The sequence below is a fragment of the Panthera onca genome, chromosome C1, assembly GCF_046562875.1.
Source record: "Panthera onca isolate mPanOnc1 chromosome C1, mPanOnc1 haplotype 2, whole genome shotgun sequence".
Classification (NCBI taxonomy): Eukaryota; Metazoa; Chordata; class Mammalia; order Carnivora; family Felidae; genus Panthera; species Panthera onca.
This window is the reverse complement of record NC_138346.1, coordinates 67013906-67035913: the sequence shown is the minus strand read 5'-3', so window position 1 is coordinate 67035913 and position 22008 is coordinate 67013906. Positions and strand designations below refer to the sequence as shown.

The 22008-nt window shown below is 35.4% G+C and overlaps 1 protein-coding gene across 1 annotated transcript in view; it reads left to right on the top strand.

The window, feature by feature from the left end:
• The first annotated feature begins 7310 nt into the window (after positions 1–7310).
• Positions 7311–22008, top strand: part of CSRNP3 (cysteine and serine rich nuclear protein 3) — a 101014-nt gene continuing 86316 nt past the window's right edge. The window contains 2 exon segments of the mRNA XM_060621335.3: positions 7311–7655; positions 7658–7675. Of these exon segments, the coding sequence (XP_060477318.3) occupies positions 7607–7655; positions 7658–7675 (67 nt within the window). The 5' untranslated portion in view covers positions 7311–7606.

The window sequence follows — 22008 nt, the reverse complement described above, 5'->3', positions numbered from 1 at the left end:
ATTTACCCTTTTCTCTTGATAGATGCTCTTTTTTAATGCCTTTGTGGTGATAAAAAGACTGAAGGTTAGGGGGAAATCTGGATACTTTCTTCTCTGGGTCACTTTGCATAAAGACTTCTTTGCAGCTGTGTTCCAATGATTTATGTGCATATTGTATGTGCAGGAGCAGCAATTATAGAACTATTCCTACCATTTAACCTGCATCATTCTGAGTGACCATTCACTGGCCACTTAACATCTGCTACTCTGGTAGCCTAATAGCCAGATAGAATGAAGATTCAAAAATATAGAACTCCCAACAGGCTTGTCTACTTTGATAGCTAATATGGTGTGTGTGTGTGTGTGTGTGTGTGTGTGCGCGCGTGCGTGTGCGTGTGGTGTTTTAGTATATGTTATCCAAAATTACCTTTTTTTTTTTTATCTTTACAGAACTAGGACATCTTTATCTTTTCCTGACATTGTTTTCCTAACTTAGGAATCAGACAACAGGAAGAAATATAAGTGCTATCCTCTACGTACTTTATTTAGGGAAGGTCCTGTTTTTTCAGTCTTTTGCAGCCCCTCAAACACAACATTAATAATATTTGATATGAACAATTTCTTTTCAACATCTGAAAGTTGACAAACTGAGGCCAACAAGTTAAAATACCTATGAAATTACTAAATCTGCCTGACAAAACTAGTTTAATGCTCTCTACTTGTCCTATATAATTGGTAACTGATTCATAGAAACATTGACTTTTAAAGCTAGAAAAGATCAGACTGGTTCATCCAATCAATTTTAAAGTCCTTCTTTCTTTATGATGAATTCCTTTCTGCTCATTCCTCACCCAATCCCTTTAGTTCAGATGCTCATCATTTCTTCTATCTCCTCTTCATCAAGCTCCCTGTTGTGGCCTCAGGGCCCCATGGTCTAGCCACTCCCGAACTGTCAGAGTTGCCTTCTTTATCACTTTGACCATACCTCTCTTTTTATGCCTTGGTGACTTCTCAGCATCAATGTTGCAAAAATCTCCTCATTTCAAGCTTCAGAGCACTCCAAGAAAGATCATCAGATTTCCTTTTTCTCTTGCAACCTCCCGTCACTTGCCTGTCATCCAAATTTCTTCTGAGTTCCTCTCATAGTTAGTAAAGCTTTAGCTCTTGTTTCTGGGCTTTTCCCAAAGTACCCTTTTGCAAATGGCAATTCCTTTTCTCTTGGCTAGTTAAGCACTTTCTTTCCTATCAGTTCAGAAATCCCCTTCCTGCAGTACAATCTTCTCAGATTATCTCCGTCTTTCTGTGCTTTGAACACTGCTTGAATGTTTTTGCTTCTCTTTTTCCACCCTCCCAAGTTGTGTTTCCTTTTAATATACCCATTAACTGCATTCATTTTATTGAATGAAATTCATTGATTTCACTGAATATGTGTATCAGATTATAGTTTCGTGTACTTTTAGGTTTATTGTGTTGTCTCTGTCATCCACGTCAATATGTTCCACTTAGTAATTGGCAAATAACTACCACAACATTTAGTGGCGTAAAACAGCAACAATTTTATTGTATCATATGCATTCCACAGGACAAGAATTTGTGAAAAGCTCAGCTAAGTGATTCTTTTCCATATACTGGCAGCTAGGATCACTTTTTGGTGTCCAGTTGGTGGATGGATAGGTTTTGTTGGTCTAAGACTGCACGTTATACATTGTGTCAGGTATCAGGAATGGCTAAATGCTGGGCTCAGTTGGGATTGTTGACCTATATGTGCTTCACCATGGTGGTCTTATGGTAGTCAATACTCTTATGTGGCAGTCAAGGCTCCTAGAGAGAGTGTTCCAAGAGGCTCAAGTATAAATGACAACAATTCTTAGGCATCTAACCTTGGACATCCCAAAACACCAATTTTGTAGCCTCTATTGTTTAAGCAAATGATTAAGACTAGCTTAGAATAAAGATGAGGGAAATTAGATTCAACCTCTTGATGAGAATTATAGCATAGACTTTGTAGCCTGTGTGTGTGTGTATTTGATAAATGGTTTTTAATTACAGTAATGATTTTCTGATTTTAGGAAACAATACTGAAAATACAGAAATTGTACTGATTGTACATAAAATGCATGCTAAGTGAATAAAATATTCAAACCTTAAAAAACATGTCTCTACTACCCTCCCATAACTTGGTCAGTAATTTATTTTTATTTTTTTATTTATTTACTTATTTATTTATTAGCTAGAGAGACTACAATCTTCTGGGGAACAGTGTATATTTCATTTTTTATATCCTTAACAACTGTTTCAAAGCTTGGTACATGGTAACCTCTCAATAAATGTTTGTTGAATTGAATTGAATTAGTCCTGGATTTTGAGGCTGACGTGGATAACTTATTGACTTCTCTGACTTCTCTGAATGTGTTGTAAAAGAGGATGAAATGTAGCAAGAAAACCCAGCCTGATCAAGGATAAATCCAACAGAAGGTGCTGGTATATATGCCAATTAATACAGTTCCAGGAGAAACAGGTGATGGTATAAGTAACTCTCCTCTATCTTCCTCCGTGCAGTAGAATGTTCAAACGATCATCCATTTAGCATGAACTGGATAGCACATATTTTGACTTACTTTGATAAGCTTTGGTTATTTTGTGGAAAAGCGGGGAGGGCAAACAAAATAATTCTATGATGCTTCTTTCTCATTATAGAAAAACCAAGCTTTTAAGAGTCAGTAGTAAGAATCAAAACATCTTTTTTAATTCAGTTTTTAGCATAACAAAGCAAGTTAAAACATCTTTTTAATCTTGGATGGAATTTTCTTCTTTAAGTCGTGATCTTGTGTTTCTCTGCTAATTTCAAATTTTAAGAATTCTTGGCTGGTGAAACTGTTCTATAAGCAGAGGCACCATTGTTCATTGTGTAATGTGAGAATTCAAATGCTCTGCTGCAATTCTCTTGTTATGTTACAGACAAGAGAGTTCCAGAATTTTGATTGGAAAGATGGGTATATTTTGTAATTTGTTTTCATCCTGAGACAATTTTATAAGTATTGTTTCATATCAGTTATTAAATTTATTTCTATTTTTTTTCTGCACGTATTAGAAAAAAAATCACCTCGTGCTTCCAACAGTCCTGTTTGTCTCTGCTTTTAGGATGTGTTTAAAATTCTTTTAAACAGTCATTAAGATTTTACATCATCTTTTTTCATTTTACTAATACTAGTTGACACTGCTTGGTTAAAACCAATTTAGAGAATTGAACTATAAAAATATTGCTATATATCTCCATGACATGCTTTCCAAAGACTCTTCTGTTCCTCTTTTGCAGACTTAAAAACTAAAGCATAAGATGTTAGAATATTTCACCAAATGACCAGCGTCATTTAAGACAGTAGCAGACTTGGAAAGATAATTACTATTTCATGATCATTCTGTCCTTTTCTAGATCTTTCTAGCTCTGTTGTCTACCTTTAAAGATCATTTTTAATATTAATAGATTTAATAGGCTTTTACATTTAATGTATTAAGTTTATAGACTATAGTCTTTCCATGGGAGACTCATTTTACTGGTATTTGTTTTAATTACCAGCTATTTCTATATTCCTTGTATGTATTTACTTATTTATTTATTTATTTATTTTGCTTATTGTAAATTATTTCTTTACATACACTCAGACAAACTTCACATACCTGTAGTTTTTATTTTCAATTTCACATCCCTTGCCCTCCCTCTCCCAAGATTTGGAAGTAATTTAGTTTTCTGCTGATTCTTTCCTTCCATTTGGCAACCATTTTATTTCACTGTTTTTGAAGTGATGCAGTAAAAGAAAAATGGCTGCCTTTTGTTTATTTCCTTGTACATTAACATGATGACATCATCAAAGATATTAGCTACAATGAATATATATTTAAATACCTAGAGGTACACTGTAATACAAGAACACTCTGTTTCCCTTTTTCTTTTAATGCCCCAAGGTTTTGTAGCTTTAGCATAGATCTTGTGTGCAGAGGAAAAAATGAACATGAGCATTTTGGAACAAATGCATTAAAATGGTGGCATTTAAAACATATCTGAATATTTTTCAATGTTAAGAAAAGCCCACCAAAAGGCATTTATTTAAGACCTAAAATATTCTAAATCAGTGCTAACCCAACAAAAAAATATTGTAAAGAATGATGTTAGGTCATTGTATTTAAGGACTGGACTATTTAGCTATACTTACTATTCTGGCTTAAAATTAGTTTTAAAGAATTCAGTTGACACAAAAAATTTTAAGTTATAATTGTTTCCAGAAAACAATTTCTTATTGGTGGAAGGCTTGAGCAGATACATACGTTTGTTATTTTTAAGATTACTGTTTTATTTACAAACACTTTTAAAATGTACCGTATGTCTAACTATACAGAAAATTTATTTTCTGGTCTTCATTTATGGTGCTTCTGACTTTTCCTTCTGTGCTCTTTGTTGCACTTTGCATGTATTTGTCATAAAATTTCAACTGAGATTAACAAGTGACAAGCTTTCAATTATCAATTCAATTTAGACAGATTATTAAAGAGATAAGAAATCAATTTTTTTCATCAAGTTCCAATAATTAAATAGCTCTTTCATTTGGAAATCCACAATCCATTTTCAAATGTTAAGAAATAATTTTAGGTAATTATTTCATTATTTAAAAAACATTATTAGAAAGGTGTTCTATGTATGTGTATGTACATGTGTGTGTATATACATACACATATTTATGTTAATGTATATTAATCGAATATCTATACAGCAGAAAATTCCTGTAAATGTTGAGTAGTCAGCTCTGGAACTACTTGTTAACACTGAAATCAGATAAGGTAAACCATATGCTTTATTGAGGTTAGCTGTCTAAAATAAGTTACTGCGATTTTAAGAATTGATATGAACCACATGTCCTTTAGATCTTTAAATTGAAATCTTCATTGTTCTTTTAAGTCAGCTGTTCTAGGAATGTGTCATCTTTTGAGAAGATAAATTAATCACCTACTTCATTTATATACATCAATAACAGACTCACCCTCTTATCTACTTTATCAAAAGTAATTAGAATACTCTATTTTTATTCATATATAGTATCTATTAGTGATTGAGATTTTCATTGAGGAGATTTTGAGGGAAACAGCCACTCATGCTTTTCGAAAATAACCACCTCCAAGAAAAGAAACACCAGCAACTGAAAGGTTAAAACAGACTGTCAAATCATTCAGTTGAGCAAGGCTCTTTAATAACATTTGTACAAAAGTACTTTCAGAAAGCAGAAGGTAGAAAACTGCTTTTTTCTAGTTCCTTTTCCTTAAATTATTATTCAGCCTCTTATTAAAATAAAATCTAGTTAACTTCTTTTGAATGCCTGCTCAAACGTTTTCCATAATAATAATAAAAAAAAATCTTGTGAAAGGATTTCCATAAGTCGGGCTGCATTAATGACTTAGAGCAGCTTCATAATCTGTTATTCCTTCCTCCTAGCAGACCTCAGCTGATAAAAATATCCATAGACACAGTGAAGTCAGTGGCATGCCTGGCTTTCTCAGACAAAACTCCCATGTGATCACATATAGGCAGCCTCAGTGAGGCTGATGCCGTGCAGCAAGCAGTAGGTAATGAGTCTTTGTGCAGAGTGAAGCTCTTGTCGCTGAACAATAAAGCATACGGTACCAGCAATAAAACAGAGGGCTGGCAAATTTAAGAAGATTCCACTGAACCAGGAAGAACAGTGCCTTCGGTGATGCTGACACATATTATAAAATGATAATCAATTTATTTTGGATTCTAATGAATAAAGAGTGCAAGGACTAAGACTACATACAGCTATTTGAACAGGTCAGTGATTTTATAAATTACTCCCAACACTTCCTTGTGTTTGATTGGATTTAAATTAGGATGGGCTAATGCGTGTTTTCCCTTAAACAAAAACTTTGCAAGATATTTGCAGTGTGTAATATGAAGGATGCACTTGAATTGACCCAATGTGATTAAATCGTTGCTGTAGTCAGATGTGATAGAGAAATGTTCATATGATTATAGTAAACTGAAAAGTTATTTATCCTATTTAAAAATTTATGGGTAAGAAAAAATGCATCCAATAATTTCTAATCTTCTATATATGCAGAAATAATATAAACCAGAGTACTACTAATAAATAGCTCAAATAAAAAGCTTCAAATTTATTTGTCCAGTGTTAAAAAAATCCTGCACTGCAATAGTTTACATGTCTTATAAATTGATGATATATCATTCAGATTTTATGGATGTCTTTCTGTACACTGAAAGAGGAAGGTTTGGCATATTTAATTATTTAAATGAAAATTTTTTAAATAAGGAAATTTTGAAGTGTTAAGAATGCTACTACTAGAACAATGCATTTTATATTTAACTATAGTAATATATATTTATATTAATCTGTTGTGTGCCTTTTATTTTTCATTTTATATTTCTTTTGGTAGATGGAAAATACTTCATAAAACCTTTTATTTTCTAGATATTATTCACTCCCTACTGGACAAAAACAAATTAGCTTAATTTTCAAAAGAAGAATGGATTAATTTTGTGATGATGCATATTTCCATCTATTCACCATTTAGGAAAGAACATGTACCCTCATGTATATTTATAAAAATATGTACACACATGACCTTCTGTATCTAGAAAATAACCACTTCTTAGGCTTATGAGCAATAGAGAAGTTTATGTTTTAAAGAGAGAGATTGCTGTGTGTAGGCAGACAAGGGAAGAAATAACTCTAGCAAATAATAGCACAACACTGAACATCTTTGCCAAAGACAGACAAGCATTACTGCTACATGAATCCTTGAATTTAAACACATAGTTTAACTTTGCTCTACATTTTTACTGCTGTATTGTTTTAAAAGCATCTTGGGACCTAAATTCTTAACAATTAATTTCTTGGACACCGCTTAGGATGATCGTCTTTAAGACACTAGGGCTCATGTTAACATTTTATAGAATTACTATAGTGACTTCATGTATCCGTATAGTAACTAAAATATATTTATGCTTGTAAAATGCTGTTTAAACCACCACCACAACAACACAAAATACCCTATGTCCCTGATTATGCATGCGATATGTATGCCGATGGGGGAAAAAAATAGCTATGTTTCAAAAACAAGAGAAGTTAATGAAATTTTTAAATTGGTTTTCCACATGTATTTAAATGAAGTATTTGACTATTTGGGTTTCCTTGGTTACCATAGTTGCTGCTGACAGCTCCCTTTGGTGGGGTGGGGGAGAAAGCAGGACTCTAAAACAAAGAGTTAAAAACACTTCTCCATTAATAGACACGGGGTCGGTGATGCTGGCAGCCCAGAGAAGTCCGTGCCCACTCCCCATCGCCTGTTCCATCCCTCCGGTGATTCAGGTATTCTGGCGGAGCTGCAGTTCCACACTTCCTTACCCAGCATTCCGTTCCAGTTGCTGGAGGGCTGCCTGAGCCTTATGCAAATGAGACCAGCTCTGAGGCTTTGACTGCAGAAGCGAGGGGGTGGGGGGTGCAGAAGGGAGTTCAAAGGTCACGGGGCTGGTGGAAAGCTGGATCAGTTGGCCGAAAAAAATGCCCTGGGCTTCTCTGCAGCAGTGTTTTGCAGCAGTTAAATGAAGTGTGCTTTATTTCTCAGAGTGATGTTACAGCGTGTGTGCCGTAGTCCTTTAAAGTGCACGCAGGTACGGTGACAGATTTCGTGATGCGCCTAATTTTATTTCTATAAAAGACACTGAGGAGGACTGGCTATTTTCGTCATTGTGGAAATTGGCAGGGTGTTCTTGGTTTTCAGCTTCTCTTAACTAGTTTATTAAATCTTCTAGTTTTTTTTTTTTTTTTTCAATTTGAAACATGGGTGTTTTGTTCCAATGGAATAATTTCACATAAAGAAAAAATTGAATTGGGGATTCTAAATAATTGTTTTGTTTTGGAAAGTTTTTGATAGCACAGAGATATCTGGGCTGAAACATCTAGGTAAATAAATATCAGGACTTAAAACTTTTGCAGCATTTTCGCATTTTTCAAAAAATTGTATTTTAAATTAGAACTGGGTTCATAGCCTAAGATTCTTGTGAGGTATCTGTAATTAAATGATGGAATTCTTTGTTCATATCCCACAAAACGTCATAAGGGCAGTTTTAATAAGTTGTATTTCATCTCATTATACAGAGGGTTTCAGTGTTAATCATCTTCATTCTATATTTTATTGCTAAGCACTGTATCAAAGAAAGAATTTCTTATTTAGGGGTTATAGTTTGGAAATGATTCTTTCATTTTTCTAGTTATTACTCATTTTCTTTGGGACTTTTTAGACAACGCTATTTTGAACTCAGCATGTTCAACTTCCTATGACTTTGTCTTTCAGTTAAGTCTGGGTTGTAAAGTGATTCTCATAAATGTCATAGGCAGGACAAAAGTCTCCTTTTTCCATGCACTAAATATCACACTCTTGTAGAATGTGTGATTACATCATAGTAAATTCTGACCTGTACCAAACAAATGTGTACTCACTTATATTGCTCATATTGCTTTTTTATTCCCAAAATGTATTTTTAAATAAACTTAATTAAAGCAGCATGATCAGACTATGTTTATCCACATCATTAAAAATTTTAAATGTATCAATTCGGCAGTTAAAATGTTGATAGGGAAAAATGTTATTCTAATTTGCATCAAGTGTGCATCTGTCTATATTACAGGTTGTATGTGTATGAAAATTTATGTTGGAAAGATGAAGAGACAAAATAATGTTTAGTCATGAAATTACTGCTTTATGCTTTTTTATTTGCATAAGATTTTAAAATGAATTCTATGAAGCTTACATACAAAGAGCTAATACATATTTAGATAAACTTAATTACTTTCTTTGCACTGAAAAGAGGGCGTTCATTTTATTATAATGATTAAGGCTTAGTAGTTTGGCAACAATATCTTTTATTTTAAAACAGAGAGTGGGGTGGGTAGAGGGTGGACCAGAACAGGAGCATAGCCATTTAAAACAGTAGAGGACACTTCAAATATTTATGAAATCACCTTGTGTTAGTCATTTAGGGCCAGATTCCCACCCTTTATCACTTTGTGGGGACATTATGACATTTATCCTGGATCCTGACATTAATTTAGGAGATGGAATTCATGTCTTGTGTGAGTTTTTTAAAAATGCAAAAACTGCCATTTTCTTCTAAACTCTTTTCTGTTTTGAAACTTTCAGTAATGACTGCAGCTAAAGGGGATATCTTTTAAATAATCACCTTCTTACGTCAAATGGAATATGCTGTCCTCTGGTACAAACAGCACATTTGTAGACTTTTGTTTTACACACACACACACACACACACACACACGCGTGCGCACACACGTGTGTGTATATATAATTACATATTATGAAGTAAATACGTATAGATACATTTTACATATGTCACATATCACATCTATGATATATATCACCTAGTTATACAGCCAAATAAAATTTTTCTTGTGGTCAATCATATTTAATCCAACAATTTTGAAACAAAAATTTTTTATTTTCCTTTTACCTCACTCAGGTCATGTCCATAATTTGTTATCTACTAACCTATGTGTGTTTAGACAGCACACAGTGAGGAGGAAAGAACCCAGCTTAAGATTCATTTAGGCAGTCCAATACTGCTAACTTTTCAATGCAACCATTGCCAGTTAGCACATTCTGAATATAGAAATAAAAATGCTGTGGGCCAAAAAGGAGACCCTATGAAGGTTGGAGAAAACCTGGTAATAGATAAATGTGAAATAAAGAGAATTGTGCTTCCATAAGCCACCAGAGAGCTATATATGTCCTGCAGCAAATTTATGGCTTTGAATATCCTGGATAATTTATGTCTCTATGCAAATTCAGTCAAAACTTTGAAGTCTTTTTTGCATTAGCTGGAACCACACTACTTCCATACAAATCTCAGCAGCATGTACACAGTAAGTTCATGGACTGGATATTTAAATACATATGGAAAAAACGTATTCATGTAAATACAGCTCAAAATGAATTTGTAAAGTAAAAGAGTAAATAGAGAGATGTAAAAACCAGTCATTGGAGGATATGCAGTTGGTGTACTTGAAGAAGCGGTGTTATATCAAATTTCAAAGGAATCTTTAATGATTTTTCAAAAATTAATTTCCTGCATTCTGATTACCAGTCTGTCTTTGTCATCACTCAAAACTAGAGACCATATTGTAAGCTTGGAAAAGATTTTAGGGCAAATATGCTTTACTCAGTCTAGCAGTATGGAACATAGTCTAAAATCTACAAATAACTGTTGTGATCTCAAAATCACATGTCTAGGTTTTAAGTTGTATTATCACCGTATATGTCCTTCTCCTGAACTTCCGGTGCCTGTAAAATAGAAACAAGAACAAAATGACTTATAACATATAGAAGGAGAATGCTCAAAATAAATGAGTATTCAAAACAATCACATTTCTTTCTATATTTTAACCTGGCATTTCTTAGGAAACAATCAAAATGATTGCACTTTTAGTGACCTATTCTGGAATTTAAATAGAATTGTATTAATTTTACTGAAAAGTATAATAAGGTTGTGAAGTGATTTTAAAGACTTATTTTTATTCTATATTATTAGAAACATAGCAATGCTATAGTAATACTTTGTCTAAAACAATTGAGAAATAATCTGTCCTAAATAAACCAATTTTCCAAATAAGTGAAGTTTATAACTTTAATAGCCAGTTATCTTAAAAATAGTCATTGCTTTCATGGAAGCAAAATATAGTACATATCATTCTGCTTTGTTGAACAAAGTGGAAACCAGTTTAGATTTTCTTCATGGTATAAGAATCATTATTCCCTCATTATATTGGACTTTAAAACTGCTCCCCAACTGTCCCCCAACACCAAATGGCATTGCCATCATATGCTTTTGGTATACAATTGTATATCCTTTTTATAAATTTTATATGCTTTTTGTAATTTTACTCTTTTCCCATGTTACTACTTATTATTTTTTAATATAGTTAATAATTGCTCTTTATCTGAGAACAATTTAAAAATCAAGTTTATGAACTTGGTTTTACATTAAATCCTAAATCTTTTGGACTTTGGTGGGCAAAGAGAGGGAGATACACATCACTCCGTACTTTTCCTATATATTGAACTTCTGCTACCTGCACATACACAGTATAGTAAGCATAGGAACATAAAAAATAAATAACATTTATCTTAATTTTTCTTATCTTCAGGATATTGAAAATCATGTTTGAACTCCAGTTCTTGTTGCTACCATGAGAATCTGGCATGTTCTACCATTAACCGGAATTTGAAATACTTTGTCTAATAGGGAAATGAGGAATCTCCAACAGATATACCAAAGGAAACACACAGACCAATTTTTTTGTGTGGCATTTGACTAAAAATTGTCATCCTATACCTATTCTTGCCAATTTTGGAGGTTATGGTCTATTTCATTCTCAAATCCTGGGGCTCTGAGATTCACCACCTCCCACCACCATGCTAGCTAGGAAGAGTTGTTACTTGAACAATCTTTTATCTCCATGCAAGCTTATGAATCCACGTATTGGTGCGGAAACGCGTTTAGTTGTGTGTGCGTGCGTGACACACATACTTTACATTTTCCCCAGTAACATACGAAAAAAGTTAACACAACTGAGCCATCAATCTTCATGTCTTTGAAAATTCACTAATACAATGTATATGTTAAGATAACAAGGAAGCTAGTACCATGCTCCCAGGCCAGGGTTCTTAGTTTACAAGTTTATTATAAAAAAAACACTGCAGTGCTCTTGTGCTGTGACACCCTTTCACAGGAGAAGGAAAAACAGTTCTATTCAAGACAACTCCTCAGGTTCTGACTGTAACAAAGAACAACTGTGGCTGAGATTTGAGAAGAAATCTTACAATTAAATGATATCCCTGAAAATAAACAATGATTTCAAAATGAATAAGTAGAAGGGAGACCTTGGTACTTATTTTTAAAAATGTTCATTAAGCTCCAATAATTGCTGCTATCTTTATCTGTAGTCATGCTGAGTAAAGCTATAGCTAAATGGAAGTTCAAGTGGATTCACGAGGTATTAGTATTTACATCTTATTATCTGCAGTCTCTCAGAGAAAGCAAAAGTAACTACAAATAGCACTATGCCAGAAACTGGTGTCTTGACCAACAATGTTGGCATGCAAGACATTCATTCATTCTAAAGTGGCCACAGCTGTTGATGACAAGAAGCTTTGTATTTTTATATAGTATATCTTTCAGTCCATGTGAAACAAGTGTTTTTGAATGTTAACTATTCTCAGACACTTTGGAGTTACTTATTTCCATTAGATCAATAGGTGTTCTCATACACTCTGAAGAGCTTTGATGATGTGAAGGAATGTTGGTTCCATAAACTTAGTGTCAACAGATACTCTGTAAGAATAAGAACTAGTACAAAGTATTGGGGGAAAGCTTCATATTCTGGTCTTCTTTTGAAGAATACCATTAGTATTTCAAAGAACCTGAGAAGTACTTCAACAAACCTGGGTAATTTTGTTTAATATAATAATGCCTTATAAATTTAGGGCAATTTAGGAACAACTAAACAGCCAGGAAAATACTCTGTTGTTTTCTTGATAGGTAAATGCCTTTATTATATAGTTTCTTGGGTATGTGAGTTCAAAGTATGTCGTGGAATGCGAAGAAGCTGAACAGGATAGTGGTTGGGAAGTAAGGTTTAAATTCCAACCCTGTGTCACTTCCAGGACATGGTCTGTCAATTACAATCCATGTGGCTTTGGATATGACACTTGAAATCTGTAAGCCTCATCTTCATCTGCAACGTGGGATGATCATCTCTGTGGTTTTTATGGGAATGAAATTGTACAATGCATGCCCAGCACATAATAACATTATAAATGTTAGCTAATATTATGATTTTTCAACCCATAGGAGTTGATTCCCTGGTGCCGATAAGACAAGTTCAGCTCAAACCTGTAGTTACAGAGGCTCTTGATGAAACATCTTAGATTTCAGCAGATGAGGGAAAGACGTGTTTTCCAAAAATAGAAACCCATGAGGAATTTATTGAAAGTCATTCCTCCCTCGTACCATCTTCTATTGAGATGTGGCAAGTAGAGAAGGCAGTCACCATAGCCATCAAAGTTCAAACTATATGTGGCTTCATAGATACCTTGAATTTTTCCAGCTAGAAGCACAGTCTCCACAAAGATCCTCACATATGTTGTGACAGTATGTACTTTTATAAGCTCTCATTTTATATCCTTTATTGCTTTAAAAATTTTCATCAGTGTGCCTTTGTTCTACTTTTTCCCATTCCCATGTTGACTTTATATGACCAAGGTATTAGTTATTCACCTCTGCTCCATCCAGAGTTCCTGTCTCATCCATAGACTATGAACTTTTCAATTATAGAGGGAGCCTGGCACACAGTAGATGCCCAAGAAATGTTTGCAGATCCAATGCTGTTTTGCAGCATAGTCTGATTCCAACTCATGTGGTAAAGATGCTGTTTCTCTGAATCATGAAACAATCTCTGTGTCACAGATTTGCTGTTTTAAAGTTCCTCTGTATCATAATGATGTTTAGAAATACTATATTCTGACTCTTGATTTTGGCTCAGGTCATGATCTCATGGTTTGTGAGATCAAGCTCCACATTGGGCTCTGTGCTGACAGTGTGGAGCCTGCTTGGGATTTTCTGTCTCACTCTCTCTCAGCCCCTTCCCAATCACGTGCGCGCACGTGCACTTTTTCGCCTCTCTTTCTCACAAAAATAAATGTTAAAAAAAAAGAGATACTGTGTCAACTGATATAGTCACAAGAATTTTTCAAAAGAAACTTAAAAAATATATCGACACTTTTTACTTAAAATTATTTTAATAGTTGGGCAACCTGGTGGCTCAGTTGGTTGAGTGTCCAACTCTTGATTTCAGCTCAGGTCGTGATCACAGGGTCGTGATATCGAGTCCCAAGTCAGGCTCCGCCCTGAATGTGGAGTCTCGTTGGGATTCCCTCTGTCTCTCCATCTCCTCCTCCCTCTCTTTCTCTCTTGCACATGTGCATTCTCTCTTTAAAAAATAAAATTTAAATTAAAAAAAATTTTAATTAAAAAAAGTTATTTTAATAGGAGCACACCCAGAAGTGCTTTTTGATAAGTATACATTGATAACAAATGTTGGATGATTGATGGGAAGGAGTATCATGACTCTGCTTTTGTCAAACTTGTTTGAATGGTGAAACCTCTCTAAATAGTGAGTTTCCAAATTTTAGAAGATTGTATGAATTTGATGTGACTTATTTCCATTTTGAACCAGTTTTCATCTGTGCCAGTAGAACCTTCACTGAGACTTGAAAACCCAGGTATTTAATCTTACAGTCTATATTATTTTTACTAATTGCTCTATAATGCAGTGTGAGCTGGAGGCTGAATAACTCGTTCTCTACCTCAGGTAGTAAAATCTATATCTTGCCTTAAGGTGGTGATTCATTTTAAAGCATGTCCAAAGTACTTTTTTCCACTTATTCTAATTTTAAAAATCTCCTCTATTTTTTGCACAGTGTCTTTGGCAGGATCCCAGTGCTTAGATGGGTATGGTCTCAAAGCTTGGCCATATTTTGCTCTGATGTCCACTTTAGAGTACTTTTTGGGGAAAATGTCTTCAAAGTTCCTTTCCCTTTGGACTATTCTTATGATTCTTCTGGAAGAAAAGGATATCATATCCTTTAAATACCCTTTGATCTACACTCGCTAGTCTACTTTATTATTTAATCAGAAGCTTTCTAAAAGACTGAAGAGAAACTTCTTAAGTGCTAAGGAGGAAAAAAAAATGTTATCTCTTAGTGTTGCAGTAATAATTCTAAATTCTTCTAAGTATGTGAGGTCTTTTTTTCCCTGAATGCGTAAGTATTGCTATTCGCCAAAGGAATTAGGCTAAGTACTGTTCTTTAGCCTTAATAGCAAGCACATAAAATAAATTTTTCATTGGCACTTTTGTTAGAGTAAGAAAAATAGGCTTACAATGGGCACTTGATCAGTTTTCAACAGTTTTAAAAGCCTTATCATGCTCTTGGTTAGTTTTGTCTGCTCTTGCTAACTAAAAGAACATCCTGGAGGAAAGGACTTTTGGCTTCTAGTTCACATGTATTCTAGTATGCCATGTTGCCAAATATCAACTAATGAACAATGCTTAGGGTTAAGAGGGGTTAAAAACCAAGTTCTGTCTTTCTTATATGGATGGTAACTAATCTCAATGGCAGGTAACATGGAAAACTTCTTGGGGCCCCCCTGCCAGATAGAGTCATATGACCAAGCTTTTATGGCTTTTATGACCAGGTAGTGGGGAATGCATTGCATTAGAGCCATTCTCACTAGTTATGTCTGCCCCTTATTTTGACAGAAGTGGAAATTGAGACCCAAGGAGGTAATCCTCTTACTTAAAATTAGGCCACTCGTTAGTAGCTCATCCAGGATTAGACTCCAAATTGATGGCCATTCATTTACTGAGCAAGCACTGGAGTACATCTTCAGTCCATGAGGAACCTTACAGTCAAGTGTGAGAAAATGGCAGGCAAGCCAGCAATTATGATAAAGAGTGATAAGCACTGGGAGCTGTGAAATGCAGAGAGATCACTTAACCCATTGGGGTGCTGGTCAGGGAATATTTTTAAGGGAAAGTCTGGGTGAGGCCTTTTGGGAAAATGATCTAGATTTCTGAAAGCTTGCTTTCTTTTGTTAAAATAACCTTGGAGGATTGGGAAAAAGATTACAGAGTATAGGTACAAAGAGTCTAACCCATAGTCAGTGCTCACTAAAAGCTGACCAGTATTATAAATGGATCAAGGCACTCCAACTACCTTTTAGGAAAGACAGACACTGTTTTGGGGAGAGTGTACTGCAATCCAGAATCATCCACCAAGATACAGAGTTATAGAGGAGGTCAGTTTGGGGTAGTCGTTTTAGAGTAGTAGGTGGTAGCCAAGAAAACAGTGAAGAAAGGAGCCCCTAAAATTGTTATGGAATGTCTCCCTGAGAGTAGAAGAAACCAAAGAAGTTGGAAAGACCCCTGCTCTAGGAAGTGGATGATCCTGGTGGTAAAAGGAACAGGAGACAACAGATTCTTAAGCTTCTTTGATACTTTGAACTAATGTGTCCATAAGAAATCATTTCTCCAGGTTCTGAATATCCACCCAAGCTGAGGAAGTGGGATAAATCACCAGAGTGGAGGCTCTTGACCAGGGAGTCCATGGATAGATGGCATGCATTTGTACTTATCTGCCCTTTTTTCTGTGGAAAGCATTCATTTCTTTCATAAGGTTCTCAAGCTGCAGATCAGCAAGCTGCAAAAATTTTGAGATCCAAAGCACATAAAGTAACTCAGACCTTTAACTCAAGGTCACAGGCAACTCTGGCACAAGGAACTCATACATAATTGGGGAACCCTGCAATCATTTCTCCAACAAAAATATTCATTAGACAGGAGTGCCCCCAGGGTTCTTGGCTTAAACAGGCACCTGGGCAAGAGGTGTATTTGGCCAACTTGCGCTTCTCACATTGGCAAGCCACCAGCAGCATTTTTCACATTGGTGGTGCCCCGTGGAAACACCTTGCAGGATTTTACCTTGCGAAATCCTTGCCAAATCCCTATCCTCTTGGAGGCAGATATGTCAGTTTCTTGCCAAATGGGTTAAAGCAGAAATGGCCTTAGTATTGTGGAAAAAGATATCCCCTCTTTTCTTTTTTAATAAGAGAAATGCATAAGCATTCTGAGAACGTGTGGAGCGATGCGTGTTTAAGGCATCGCATCTGATGCCAACTTCTTCAAATAATGATTATCTCATTTAGCAGAGACTTTACAGTCTGTGCTTGATTAACAGAATAGTGTCAGGGCAGTAGTAATGTCAGTGTTAGGGCCAAACATAACAGATTACTCAAAAGCATGGTTTAAAAAAATAATTGGGGATGAAAAGGATCTAATACAAACTAAGTTGATTAAAATTGTATCCCAATAGTTAGGAACACATCTGGATAATTAAAGATATTGCACCAAAGGATTCAAAATAATACAGTATGATTTTTTTTTTTTTTTTTTTGCTAAGCTTTGCTTTCTTAAATATTGGAATAAGACCTATACGCCATCAATTGAGCAACTGTCCTCTTCATCCTCTATCTGGCCCAGTAACGATCTGGCTGATAAAGTGTGACATTGTGAATAATCTTGCTTTTGCCAGCTAGGCTTTTCCCACCTGCTATCACAGATGAGCCACACACCAGTATTTTCGTCAACCTGTTTGCAGTGCTGCTCAGCTCATCATTTGAATTTGGTGAAGCAACCAGAAGAAGCATCAAAATTGCTTTCCATTCTGAGTGAAAGTAAAGAAAAGTTAGCTTTTCTTTCCATGCAACTTAATCCTGACACTGGTGTTTCCTGGGCCTGAGGCCCACTGCTGATGGAAGCAAGCAGCCTCGTTTTATCAAAGTCCTTGGAGTAGAATTTTATCATAGTTTCTTAGCTTTTTGTGCTTGTTGGAAAATTTGATGAGGTCGTAAAATAAATTATTTTGTTCTTTGAGAAGTCATGGAGAGATGTCCTCCATGGCATGTAATGCAGGGGAATGTGCCACTTGATGTATGTCACGTCACCAAGGTGAAAGTGTCTTTGTTAATGACCCTTGCAGTTAAGAGGACTCTCACTTTGCTTAACTACAAAACTAGCAAAGCAGCAATGCAAAGGACAAACCCAGGCCCCCACAAGAAAGTGAACAGAGGGGTTCCAGATGTATCCCTTTTTTCCTAAGGGAGTACCATGGAAGGCTTCTGGTCTCGGCAGTCTCCACGGAATAAAGAATTACCAGGTCAGATGAACCACGAACTCACAGCTCATCTTTTTTTTTTCCACCAAGCCAGGGAGGAGGTAGCATTTCACTAAAAAGATCTCCTCATTCTCATAGAAGGAAATTCTTGCCATGCCAGAATTACTTCCTTTTAAATTCACTTCTTCCTGCACTAGTGATAGGTCTGGCCTGCCCTTAATCTATTAACCAGTACTCACCCCCTCACCTTTCTTAAATTATTTGATAAACTCATGATTCACCCTAATTACCTTTCAGGTTTTATTTATTCAGTTTCATCTGTTTGGTAAAGGACAGGAATATTCAGGTAATGTAGCTCCAGGTGGAGCACCATCCAGGTGCCCCAGTAGGTGGCATTTCGTATGTAGATGTTTTTGTTACATTCTAGTCATTCTTCTTTCTCCTCCAGAGCTGAGAACAACCCTTAGGGTTGTCAGAAGAAATTGTGGATACTCAATTAAATTTACATTTCAGATAAACTACAAATAATAAATACAAATATATCTTGAAGGTGATTTCATCTTTTATCTAAAATTCAAATTTAACTGGGTGTCCTATATTTTTATTTGCTAAATCTGGCAACCCCAAAGTGGTTCTGCAAATCAGATAACTTGCTCCTCAGAATTTGGGGATTGATGATATTCTTAAGGCATATTTTCTGTGGTAATTTCCTTACAGCACATAACAAAGCATTATGAAATAAGGACAGAATGAAAAAAGAAAACAGGGTTAAACATTAGGTGAATAGAAGTGGGATAGTAAGAACTCAACGAGTTACCTATGAAAGCTACGAAATTTTTACGTTGTCAGAAGAGAGTGATATGAACATAATTCCAGCAAATACCCAAAGTTAGCTTCAGTCATTCTTCCAAATGCATTAAAATGTACATTTTCGTCCAGCGTCTTGATTTGGCATTCTTAGTGAAGCTCTCCCACTTACTTCAGTCTACATCCTTCTGTCTTCTGATATTTTTCCAGAAATACATTAAACAAAAGAATTGCACTTGTAACCATAGAACATCTAGTGTAGTTCATCAGTATTTGTGTGTGTGTATGTGTGTGTGTATAGAGATTTGAAAACATTTATACTCTCTACTACTTTTTCATTAAATGTGCTCCAACACTTCTGAACAATGGTTATATCTAATAAAAAGTTGAGAGCAATAGTATATGTTAGTGAAGAATAGCAGAGATCCAAGATCACAAGATGCTTATTGGAGTTTTATAATGAAGTGGTTATTAATTTGGCAATAGAAAAGGCACGAAGGTGCAGAGAAAGGGGAAGCTGTCCAAGTGGTGAATTCATGGACTCTATTAATGAATGAAAAAATTAGGATAAATCAGTGTTAGACAAGAAGAAAATATTGGCTTTGAAGTACAATTGAACTTATTGAGGCCTCTGAGTAAGATTCTCTGGAGTAGTACCTAATTGTGTGGCTCTTTGCCTTCCGGCCATGTAGTTGAGTGATCAAAGGGCTGACCCCTGACCCAAGATGGGCGAAAACATTACTCACTCCTTGGAACACTAAACTTGAACTGTGAGACATAGAGAGAAGTTGCTGGACTTAAACCTGGTAACAGTGGTGCTCTAGAAAAAAGATAAGGAATTTCTACAGTCATAACCTTAGAAGCTGTCCTTACTCCTGCATTCCTTTAATTTTGGATTTCAGCTCTATCTTAGATTGCATGAACTAGTTCAGTATTTTTCCAACAGATGTCTTTGTGCTTAAGTTAGCTAGAATTTGCTTTTGGGCTGCTTGCAAGCAAAAAAAAAAAAAAAAGTATGACGTTTTGAGGTCAATTTCATCTTTCATTTTGATTCTCATCCAATCAAAAATGCCAGATATTTTGTTAGTGAGGAAAGAGAGAGTGGTGAATGAGATGAACTTGATTTCTGCTTCATGGAGCTTTCAGTCTAGCAGAGAAAACAGACACTGATAAGTAATTAAAGTATAGAAATGGAAGGGTTCTATGCATTCATCAACAAATATTTATTGAGCATCTATAATATATAAGACACTGTTCTAAACCATTGGTACTCAGTAAAGAAAACAAAGATCCTTGCCCTTGTATCTTGTAGCAGGGTATGAAAGCGATAGATAATAAACATCGAAATATATAAATAAATAACATGGATTTAGAAGATGGTAATTGCTATGGGAAAAGAATTAAAAAGGGGATCAGAAGGAACAATATATCAAAAGGCCTAGAAGCCAGAGAGAAATGGCAGGTTGGAAAACTGAAAGACTATTAGAGCTAAGATACTGGCAACAAGGCAATGGCTCAAAATGAAGATGAAGAGGTTAGGTAAAGTAGATTGTTAAGGACTTTATAAGCCATTTTGAGGATTTTGAACTCATCCTAAGGCAATCCAAATCCACTTAAGAGTTTTAAGCTATAGACTCACATGATCAGATTTGCATTTTAGATTTATCATTCTGCCTGCAACCTGGAAAACACATCTAAAGCAAACAGTAGTGGATGGGAGAGAGTAATTAGGAGGCTCTTGTCCTAGTCCAAATGAGAAATGGTGATGCTCTTGACTAGCATATGTTTCATGAATTGGAAAACAGTAGCTGTGTTAAAATGGCTGTTATTGAGGCTTAGATTTTCAGCTTCTCACATTTAGAACAGATTAATGCCTGTCCAGATTTATCTTCTGTTCTTTGGGCTTTGATGCTATATAAAGCCAATTTGAAATGTTGACCACTTTTTCATTGGCTTCACATCCATGAAGTTTAATTATGCCTCATCTTTAGGAACAAAAATATGATAAGTGGATATTTAAGGAGCTGTGGCAGCCGTAAGACAGGCATTCGTTGTACTCCCTATAGCATCTGTACCTAACTAGCCACATATTGTCCTCAAATTCTGAATCAATACAGGACAGAAGCAAACCAGGTATATACAACTTCTCTATTAACAGGGCCTTCCCTCTAAATTCGCATATTCTTCTCTTCCCCAGTGAGATAGTATAGACGATGTAGAAGAAAACCACATGATCTTTTTACCACTCCACTGTTGGGTTTAAATGAAGGGTTACATTCCTTTAAGCGATGGGTCATTTGGCCTCATGATTTGTCATGACCTCTTATTACACTCACATAATATTTTTTAAAGGCAGTGCAACTAGACAAGTATTATGCTTGTTTGCTGCACAAGCAATCAGCACTTAACCAGTATCATATGTATGTTAAGGTTATGCACTTCTGTAATAATTTGAATTTTTTTAAGTTTATTTCTTTATTTTGTGAGAGACAGGTGGGTGAGGGGCAGAGAGAGAGAGAGAATCTCAAGCAGGCTCCGCAATGCCAGCACAGAGCCTGAAGTTGGCCTCGAACTCATGACCTAGGGATTGTGACCTGAGCTAAAATCAAGAGCCAGACACTTAACTGACTGAGCCATCCAGGTGCCCCTGTAATTATTTGAATTTTTAATTTCTAGCTTATATACTAATCCCAACCTAAAGGGTCAGTTCCTTCTTTCCTTTGAGCTGGGTCTAGCTCAGGTTCTTTCAGCCTTAAAGATGTAGACAGAAATTGTATCTAACCTTCAACTCCATTGCTTGCCAGTCCCAAAATATAATAACAAAAAGAAAAAGAGACTTTCAATTTCCTTGTCATCCCTCCAAAAAGTTCCCCTCTTATTCTTGAGGAAGCAAACAAGGAAGAGTACCAAGTACCGCTTTACCATATTGAAACATTGTTGTCTGTGGTGCAATTGAATGTCTTTGGTTCTTGAGAAATCTGCCTTTCCTAAGGAAGCTGGGAGCGGAGGGAACTTACGGATATGGTTTGTAACTGTTCCCATTGCACTATCTTATTATAAGAACGTACTTTTTAAACATGGGTTTCCATCTTATATTACTTTGTGTCTTGGAGGCTCTCCCTCATGAATTACTTTGCATCTTGTTTGAAGTGAACCATTTTAAAATTTATATCCTGTCCTACTTTTATTTCAAGAACTTTACTTAAAATATCTTTTGTTCTCTTGCCCTGCTCAGATCTGCAATATGCATGCACATTTTATGCATTTCACACCTTTAAGATACAGAAAATAATATGCTAATTTGAATAGTGGTAAAATCAGAGTCAGGGTAGAGATTTTATTCTCAGAAGAGTGGACAGTGCAATATCTTCTTATGGCGTCTGTTCTCTCCAT